Here is a 9,317-nt window from a genome sequence, read left to right as displayed (position 1 = left end):
ATTTGCTGGCCAGCTTCTGTTACATGACAGTTAGCTGCAAACTTTGTGTTCTTATCTAACTTCTTCTTGATCTTGGGACATATTCTCTGGCCTGTCCACTTTTCATTAGCTTCACTTTGTTTGCTAACAATCCTGTGCATCATCTTATAGAAAATGTACTCAAGCATGCTAAACACTGTCATCTCTCTGTCCTCAAGGATGTAGCTGCATAAAGATAGGAAGAAAACAGGTTAGTATGATACGATAATTAGCAGTGCAGATGAGCTATATGTTAAAATTAAAACAACTTAGGAAAGTGAGCACCAAACTACCTATTGAAAACCTCGGAGTTATTGTTGAGCAGGATGCCACATTTGGGGAATTCACTGAAGAATGCTTTGCACCAAGTTTTCCACTCTAGTCTTTCAGTCCAGTGGAAAGCAGCTGCACCGTAGTCATCCATTTTCTGACAGTTTTTTCTCCACTTCACTTTGTTTGGAGATCTTGCAATTGCCCACAAGTCTTGCTTCAGTACCTCTCCTTTGTGCTTCTCATTAAAATTCTGGTAAATATGTCTGACACAAAACCTGTGTTCTGAATCTGGCCAAACTTTGTGCACTGCATTTATTAAACCTTTCTGTTTGTCACTCATGATTGTGAAAGGGGCAGTGTTAGTGATGTTGAGATCATCTCTGAGAGTGGTCAGAAACCACTCCCATGAACCCGTGCACTCAACTTCCACCCATCCCATTGCAATTGGGAATATGCAGTCATTGGGATCAATACCAACAACACTAAGTAGCACTCCTTTGAACCTTGTTTTCATGTGACAACCATCAATGAAAATGATTGGCCTGCAGCCCTTTAGCCATCCTCTCTTACATGTATCATATGACCAGTACAATGTTTTCAAACATTTACTGCCCAATGGAAATTTTGTATCTTTCACCACTGAAGTTGTTAACAGAAATGTAGACCCAGGGTTTTTGGTCCTCAATTCTTGTCCATAGTCCCAAAGCCTACTGAATTGCTCTTCCTCATCACCATGAATCTCATTAAGTGCTTGCTTTCTCGCCCTAGCAAAAGCTTCCATCTGTTAGGAGTAACATTGAATTCCTTAGTAATTTTCCTTGAAAATGTTCCAAGTGACATCTTCTGGTCATCTCTGAACTCATCCAAGAAAAACTGGCACAGAAACTTGGCTGTCAAATCCTTCAACTTCCACTTTTTCTGACAGACATGCTCTCCAAAGTAGGCCTTGATGACAAATCCTCCAGTCCTGTTGTCTTTGCTAGCTTTAAGCAGCCATGGGCAACCTCTCTGACAAACAACCTCTAATCTGATTTTATCATTCTTGACCTTCTTGATTTGCACTCTGTTCCTTATAGAATAAGCAATAAGAGCTTTCCTCAGCTCAACCACATCAGCAAATACCATCCCTAATTTAAATATAGGGGATTTCATGTCCACCTTGGAATTGAAAGCTTTGAACTTGTATTTGAGTTGCTCTTGCTCTTCAACAGAGAGGTTTAGATAGGTTTCAAAAAAACCCAGAGAGGTTTAGATCTTCATCCTCAAGTACATAATCTGGCTCCACCTCTTCCTCAACTTGCTCAGCTTCTTCATCAACATCAAAATCAATGTTGTCTTCATATAAATCATCATCTCCATCATCTATGTCATAATCACTATCACTGAACTCTGAATCTGAGAGCACTGCATCCTCTGCACCATCATACAACACATTCTCTGCTGCTCCACCATCTGTCAGCAAGTTATCTGCTGTTGCACCATCAGTTAGCAAAGTCCCAGTTCCATTAGCAACCAAGTTGTCGGCTTCCACCTCTGAAATGGGATCTTCAACATTGACTGAAATGAGGCTATGAGAAGATGCTGCACTGACTGCAACAACATTTGACCTGGCCATTATGACAGAACTATGAACTGTTGGCACTGTCAATACCAATTCTTCCCTGCAATTACTGATGAAATCTGCATGGTCAACCATTATTGCAAGCACCTTATGTTGACTACTAGCTCTGATCATGTGTTGCACATCCTCATCACCTCTAATTCTCAACATACCATCTGAAATTATTTTGTCAGGCATGCACCAATATGCCACATGGTATCCCAACCATAGCAAATGCTCTTCAATAACTGAATATGAGAATGTGCCAGCATCAACATAGTCAAGCACCTCCACAGAAGGATTATAGTACTCCATGTTATTTCTTGGTCCACAGAAAAGCCCACCATGCTCAAGTTCCAGTGTAAAGAAAGGGGTGTCCACAATCTGTCCCATGGTTGAATCACAAACTGCAGCAACAAAGTGCATAATGTAAGCAAAACCATCCTCAAACAACCTCTAAGTAGGTAACTGAACACTAAAGTAACTGCAACTCAACTTAATAAATTCATACAAAAAATTGTGTAACCTGCTAGTTAACTCCAAGCAGCAAGTTGACTGAATTTTTTCAGTTAACTGCATGCTGCAAGTTCACGGAGTAAATTCACTGATGCATTCTTTTTGCAAGAACAGGGTAAGCACAATCTTCAACCAAACTCAACCAACCACAATCAACAATAGTATACAGTAAACTGACTAAATTCAGTTAACTGACTAAATTCAGTTAACTCACTACATTCAGATAACTGATCTAGCAAGATAAAACTAGAAGAAAGCATTCTAATGATGTAGTGGCACTGCTAAACTGCAGAGTATCTGATAAACAGCAGCACTACAACTAGAAATTTCATATTTTTAGAAGTACAAACATGGGCCCTGCTGGTCAATGTCAACCCTACAACCAAAACAAATTGCGCACCCATGTGCCCTGCTGGTCAAGGTTAACTACTCAAAACAGTACATTGTGCCCCAAAGAACATGAAACACAAGAACCCTAGCTTCTTGGCAAAATCCCAAATTTCAAAGCCTAAACCCTAGCCTGAAATCAACTACCACCACAATAACCAGCTTCGCAGCGCCGGAGGCTGTACAGACATAGAAATCCACCGTAAATACCCGCAACGCTACCCAAAGGGGGTGATCCGCCAGTGCTGTGGACGACACAGCAGGACGATCAAACCAGAGGAGGAGGGGGAGGAACAGAGCAGAAAGGGGACGACACACCATAGTCGGGAGGAAAGACGCCGTGCGGGCGGACTTGCTGCGTGGTCGGAGGAGGGACGACACCGCCGGTGTACTCCGGCGGCGCCACCGCCATTGTAGCTGACGTCAGCCAGCTCCCGCCGCACGCGATCGGCCCGAGCAAGACAGACGCCAAGTGGATGAATGATTGGGATGGGGAGGGGACACAATAAATTCATGTGTTTTTTGCTTCGACGAGGAAGAGGAGTAGTGCGGGTTGATTCGTCACAAAGGAAGGGGGCTAAGTGAAAAATGCAGCGCGCTGACCAGCCGGGCCACTTGGCATCCACTTGGCCAGTTCTGATTGACCCTGGACTAAATTTGCATATCCATGACAAGTTCAGGGACTAAATAATCCACTTTTTCAACTTCAAAGACCAAATCATCACCTGACATACAAGTTCAGGCACTGCAGTGCTATTACCTCCTGAAAAATGTCGAATTGTTAACTCTTCGACCAAATGGGCTCATATGTAGAATTGTTATCCCTTCTCCTGTCGTAGCCGGTGTTCATGCCCCCACTGGCACATACAGTGGTTTCATTCAATGACAACGGCCGCGTTGCGACTGCGATTGCCGAGAGCTCCGGCCACCGCCACTCTCACCGTGGTGCCCCGTCAGTACGCACTCCCGGAGGAGGAGCCCCCGCCGCGCCGCCCCAACACGGCCCACCTCAATGCGCTGCTCACGTCGTACGGCCGCCGCGGCCGCCTCCGCGACGCCCAGCAGCTGTTCGACCAAATGCCCCGCCGGGACGTCATCTCCTGGACCGCTCTCCTCACCGCCTACGCCGACAACGGCGACCTCGCCTCCGCGCGCCTCGTCTTCGACGACATGCCCCGCCGCAACGCCCCCTCCTGGAACGCCCTGCTCTCCGTCTACCTCCGCTTGGGGCAACCAGCCGCCGCTCACGCGCTCTTCTCCAAGATGCCGGTCAGGAACGCGGTGTCCTATGGCGCCATGATCACGGGGCTCGCCAGGGCAGGGATGCTTCGTGAAGCTGAGGCTGTGTATGCGGAGATGCCACATCAGTGGCGTGACCCAGTAGGGTCAAATGCGCTGATGGCCGGGTACTTGAGGGCTGGGAAGCTTGGCATGGCGTTGAGGGTGTTTGACGGAATGGCGGTGAGGGATGTCATATCCTGGAGCGTGGTGGTCGATGGGCTCTGCAAACACGGAAGCGTGTCGGAGGCGAGGAAGGTGTTTGAGACCATGCCAGAGCGGAATGTTGTGTCGTGGACCTCGATGATTCGTGGATATGTGAAACTTAGGATGTACAGAGATGCTCTGTTGCTGTTCCTGGACATGAGAAGGGCAGGTGTTCAGGTTAATACAACGACACTCTCAGTTGTGCTAGATGCTTGTGCTGAGGCTTGCCTTGTCAGAGAAGGAGTTCAGATTCACAGTTTGATTGTAGCAATGGGTTTTGAAATGGATGTTTTCTTGGGCGATTCAATAATCATCCTGTATTCCCGGTTTGGTTGGATGGTTGATGCTAGAAGGGCATTTGCTTGCATGAAGTGGAAAGACATAGTATCATGGAACTCGTTGATCACAGGCTATGTTCAGCATAACTTGGTTCAAGAAGCACATGTCCTGTTCAAGTTAATGCCTGAGAAGGATGCTGTTTCTTGGACGTCGATGGTTGTTGGGTTCGCTAACAGGGGTTGGATGAGGGAGTCTGTTGACCTGTTTGAGCAAATGCCAGGAAAAGATGAGGTTGCTTGGACTGCAGTCATTTCTAGTCTTGCTACAAATGGAGACTATTTAAGTGCAGTGCGGTGGTTTTGTCGCATGGCACGAGAAGGGTGCAAACCTAATACAGTAGCTTTTAGTTGTCTACTCAGTGCTTTGGCTAGCTTGACAACGTTGAATCAAGGAATGCAAGCTCATGCATATGCAATCAACATGGGATGGGTATTTGACTCTTCTGTTCACACTTCTCTGGTATCAATGTACGCAAAATGCGGAAGGTTGGCTGAGGCTTATCGCGTTTTCTCAGCCATTAGCAGTCCAAGTCTTATTGCTACTAATTCTATGATTACAGCATTTGCGCAACATAATTTTGCTGAAGATGCATTCAAGCTTTTTACCAAAATGCAAATTGATGGCCACAAGCCTAACCATGCGACATTCGTGGGAATTCTGACTGGCTGTGCACGTGCTGGTCTGGTTCAAGAAGGTTACAACTACTTTGAGTCAATGAGATCAGTCTATGGCATTGAACCAAACCCTGACCATTATACATGTATGGTTGATCTTTTAGGTCGTGCTGGCCTCCTTGCCGAAGCACTGGAAATGATTAAGTCGATGCCCCAGAATGATCATTCTGATGCATGGGCAGCTTTGCTCAGTGCTAGTAGTCTCCATTCTAATCTTGCTTATGCAAAAATAGCAGCACAGAAGCTTCTTGAGTTGGATCCTTATGACGCAGCAGCTTATACCGTCCTGTCAAATATGCTCTCATCTGCGGGGATGAAGGATGACAGAGACATGCTAAAAGTTCTACAGTTGTCCAACATGGCCAGTAAAACCCCTGGCTATAGCCTTATTATACAGGATAAGGCTGCAGAAAACAGAATACATAGTGAACACTTCTAGACTTGTAGTTCTAGATAACTGGCAAGCCAAAACCCAAAATAATAAAATTCATACCACAACTGTTGTAATGCCGAGAGTTGGTGTTGATTTTATTGATCATGTTGAGACAAGAAAATTGGTAGATGATTTCAGAAAGAGCTCGCATGATCATGTGCAGTCCCTGTTTTAATGCAATGGAAAAGTTGAGGATTCTATGCACACAACTCCTCTGCTACAGAGAAGAGCCAAAGAACAAGGAACTCTTGGCCATGTTCTCAATTGATACAGGAGTATGTTCTGCACCGAGTGAAGCACTGAAGCATAAGGCTGATTCTAAGGAGACAACCATGGCCAAGGTAAGTTTAGTGGTTTGTTTCTTATTAATCTTTTCTTTCAGCAATATAAGTTTCTTACTCTTAAGATAGACTTACGGGGAGAAGGGAGAACAAGCACACATGGAACATTGCTGTACAGCAGGGAGTTAGATGTGGCATTTGAGAAGGAATAAGGATGTATTTCTCCATGTTATCTACAACAGATTTAGGATTTTTCTCTCTTTGTATATTATCAATGTGGTAGATGTTGGAGTAAGATTTGCATGCTAAATATATTATGCCTTCGTAATGATAGGCAGATGCAGAACACCTGTTATCAAAACTATAACCTAACTCCTAGATGGCGGTCCACCGTTTGTGCCTGATTCAATAAAAAAATGGTTTTGTAGAAATAGAATTTGTGCCGAGTGAGTTGCTGGATAGCAGTGGGGAAGAGCTATATATTTTGTGAATACATGATCTGTGGTCAGGTTTGATGGCCTTTATTTTATCCTGGTTCTTTTCTATATATCCCCAGGCATTTTTCAGTTTTTGCATCACTCCCTTAGTCATGTCAAGATCATGACATTTGTTATAAGATGTTAGGTGAGATGTTTAACCATACAGAAGAGCACAAGAATCATGACCAGTCTAATACTCTAACCAATTCGCTTCAACTTCATCACTTAAGTTTCTTTCATAAGCAAGCTTGACGGGATCCCATAAATAGAACAACATTTGCAATTCGGCTATAATTGCCATTAGCTTGTGACCTATGGATCCATTTCTTCTTTCCATCATCTTATGCTCATGCATCTTTGCTGCAGTGTCTTGGAAAAAACTCAATGGGATGAGGCTAAGGCTTCCACCGGGACCTCCAAGATGGCCAATCTTTGGGAACCTTCTCCAGTTGAGTCCTCTTCCTCACAAGGACTTTGCTCGATTTTGCACCAAGTATGGCCCCCTTGTCTATCTTCGTCTTGGAACCATTGATGCCATCACCACCGATGACCCTGAAGTCATCCGTGAAATACTTATCCGGCAAGACGAGGTCTTCGCTTCACGGCCTCGGACATTGGCTGCTGTCCACCTTGCCTATGGCTGTGGCGATGTGGCTCTTGCTCCACTGGGGCCAAACTGGAAGAGGATGAGGAGGGTTTGCATGGAGCACCTGCTTACCACCAGGCGGCTTGAATCTTTTGCTGCTCACCGAGCTGAGGAAGCTGAGCACCTCTGTGAGTTTGTATGGGCTAAATCCCAGTCAGGTAAGCCTGTGAATCTCAGAGAGGTTCTCGGGGCATTCTCGATGAACAATGTGACGAGAATGTTACTTGGAAAGCAGTACTTTGGGCTGCAGTCAGCAGGCCCTGGTGAAGCGATGGAGTTCATGCACATCACCCATGAGCTGTTCTTTCTGCTGGGCCTGATCTATCTTGGGGATTACTTGCCTGCCTGGAGGTGGATTGATCCATATGGTTGCGAGAAGAAGATGAGAGAGGTTGAGAAGAAGGTGGATGATTTTCACCAGAAGATAATTGATGAGCACAGGAAGGCAAGGGATGGCAGGAAGAGTGGTGCATCCCTTGATGATGATGGTGATGATAGCAAAGAAGACATGGACTTTGTTGATGTGCTGCTTTCCTTGCCTGGTGAGAATGGGAATGACCACATGGATGATGTGGAGATCAAAGCCTTAATGCAGGTATCCTTACTGTTACAGACCCTCCAGTTCATTTTCTTTATGCTAGCTTGGTCTTTTAACCAACTATGTTTGTGCTCTGTCACCATTGCATGTGTTAGTCATGAAATTGATTTCGCTTCATAGTTGTTGTGCAATTATCTTTTTATTAAAGAGCTGACTACCAAAAAGTTATTTTGCGACACTCCTCCCTTTGAGAATTTGATAAATAGAGTAGATAGATGGTAAAAAGAGAGTAGGGAGTTCACTGTTTGATTTCACAGCAGAGTTTGTAATTTGCTCTTTCCCCCAGAAGTTTGGGTTTTGTTATCATAAGTACGAGTAGTTGTTCTTGCTTGCATTAAATAAACCACCATGTTATTTTGTTTGTAGATCATCTTCATTTAGGTTTGTAGATGTTTGGTATTACAAATGAACACTGCTGCTGCTGTTAAAAGAGAAAGTGCATATGAACATGCATACATGATCATTCTGAATGTGTGTATACGCAGGACATGATCGCTGCTGCTACGGATACTTCATCAGTGACCAACGAGTGGGTGATGGCCGAGGTGATCAAGAACCCCCGCGTCCTCTGCAAGATCCAGGAGGAGCTCGACGCCATCGTCGGACGAAGCCGCATGGTGGTGGAGTCGGACCTCCCCCACCTGACGTACCTCCGCTGCGTCGTCCGGGAGTCCTTCCGGATGCACCCGGCCGGGCCGTTCCTGATCCCGCACGAGTCCCTCAAGGCGACGACGATCATGGGCTACGACATCCCGGCGCAGACGAGGATCTTCATCAACACCCACGCGCTGGGCCGGAACCCGCGCATCTGGGACGACGTCGACGAGTTCCGCCCCGAGAGGCACCTCCCGGCCGACGGCGGGCGCGTGGAGATCAGCCACCTGCCCGACTTCAAGATCCTGCCCTTCAGCGCCGGGAAGCGCAAGTGCCCCGGGGCGCCGCTGGGCGTGATCCTGGTGCTCATGGCGCTCGCCAGGCTCTTCCACTGCTTCGACTGGTCCCCGCCCGACGGCCTCCGCCCAGAGGACATCGACACCGACGAGGTCTACGGGATGACCATGCCCAAGGCCAAGCCGCTCATCGCCGCCGCTCAGCCGCGCCTGCCGCCGCAGATGTACGGCTCCTGTCCTAGCCATGGCATGAGTAAGCTCGAGCAAAACATGCAGGGATGTTACCACAAGAATGGTTAAAGAATACATACATACATACATACATTGATACATACATGTAATCTGAGATATTTCAATGCAGAACAATATGAATCGAATCATTTCCAGATCATTCACTGTCTCCACTCTGGATCTTGCGTTCATATGTGTAACTAATTCGATCTTGTTCATGCATGACCAGAGATAGTAGCTTTGTAGTAGATGCATGCACTTATCTTACTAATGCACTGAACCATTGAGGCGAGCAACCATGACAAAATGGGCGCTGCAGGCTAAGAAACAATCATCTTCTGATGCAGAAGTTGTCGTGGGCTTCATCCATGGGAAACGCTTCCTATCAACCGGCGGATCGCAGCGGCCGCGGCCGCCACCTTCCCTGGATGACATGCATCAAGCGAGGGTCAACGTACCATCCTTCA

At 46.2% G+C, this 9,317-nt stretch overlaps 2 protein-coding genes across 2 annotated transcripts; both read left to right on the top strand.

The window, feature by feature from the left end:
• The first annotated feature begins 3,562 nt into the window (after window positions 1–3,562).
• On the top strand, window positions 3,563–6,106 carry LOC123157916 (pentatricopeptide repeat-containing protein At1g53600, mitochondrial). Its single transcript, XM_044576105.1, has one exon. It carries the CDS (start codon window positions 3,677–3,679, stop codon window positions 5,729–5,731), a length of 2,055 nt encoding a protein of 684 aa, XP_044432040.1. The 5' UTR covers window positions 3,563–3,676; the 3' UTR covers window positions 5,732–6,106.
• A 586-nt stretch (window positions 6,107–6,692) lies between these two features.
• On the top strand, window positions 6,693–9,010 carry LOC123157915 (cytochrome P450 703A2). Its single transcript, XM_044576104.1, has 2 exons — window positions 6,693–7,726; window positions 8,215–9,010. The coding sequence occupies exons 1-2, from the start codon at window positions 6,800–6,802 to the stop codon at window positions 8,917–8,919; spliced, it is 1,632 nt and encodes a 543-aa protein (XP_044432039.1). The 5' UTR covers window positions 6,693–6,799; the 3' UTR covers window positions 8,920–9,010.
• The last annotated feature ends 307 nt before the right edge of the window (window positions 9,011–9,317 follow it).

This window comes from Triticum aestivum, chromosome 7B (assembly GCF_018294505.1).
Source record: "Triticum aestivum cultivar Chinese Spring chromosome 7B, IWGSC CS RefSeq v2.1, whole genome shotgun sequence".
Taxonomy (NCBI): domain Eukaryota; kingdom Viridiplantae; phylum Streptophyta; class Magnoliopsida; order Poales; family Poaceae; genus Triticum; species Triticum aestivum.
Note: the sequence above shows the minus strand (reverse complement) of the source record. Positions and strands in the feature narration are given on the sequence as shown.

Excerpts from the sequence above, each read along its gene's own strand:
- LOC123157915 (XM_044576104.1), top strand. The coding sequence starts at position 6,800 with ATGGATCCATTTCTTCTTTCCATCATCTTATGCTCATGCATCTTTGCT. Across the intron at positions 7,727-8,214 it reads AGATCAAAGCCTTAATGCAG|GACATGATCGCTGCTGCTAC; the intron begins GTATCCTTACTG and ends GTGTATACGCAG.
- LOC123157916 (XM_044576105.1), top strand. The coding sequence starts at position 3,677 with ATGACAACGGCCGCGTTGCGACTGCGATTGCCGAGAGCTCCGGCCACC.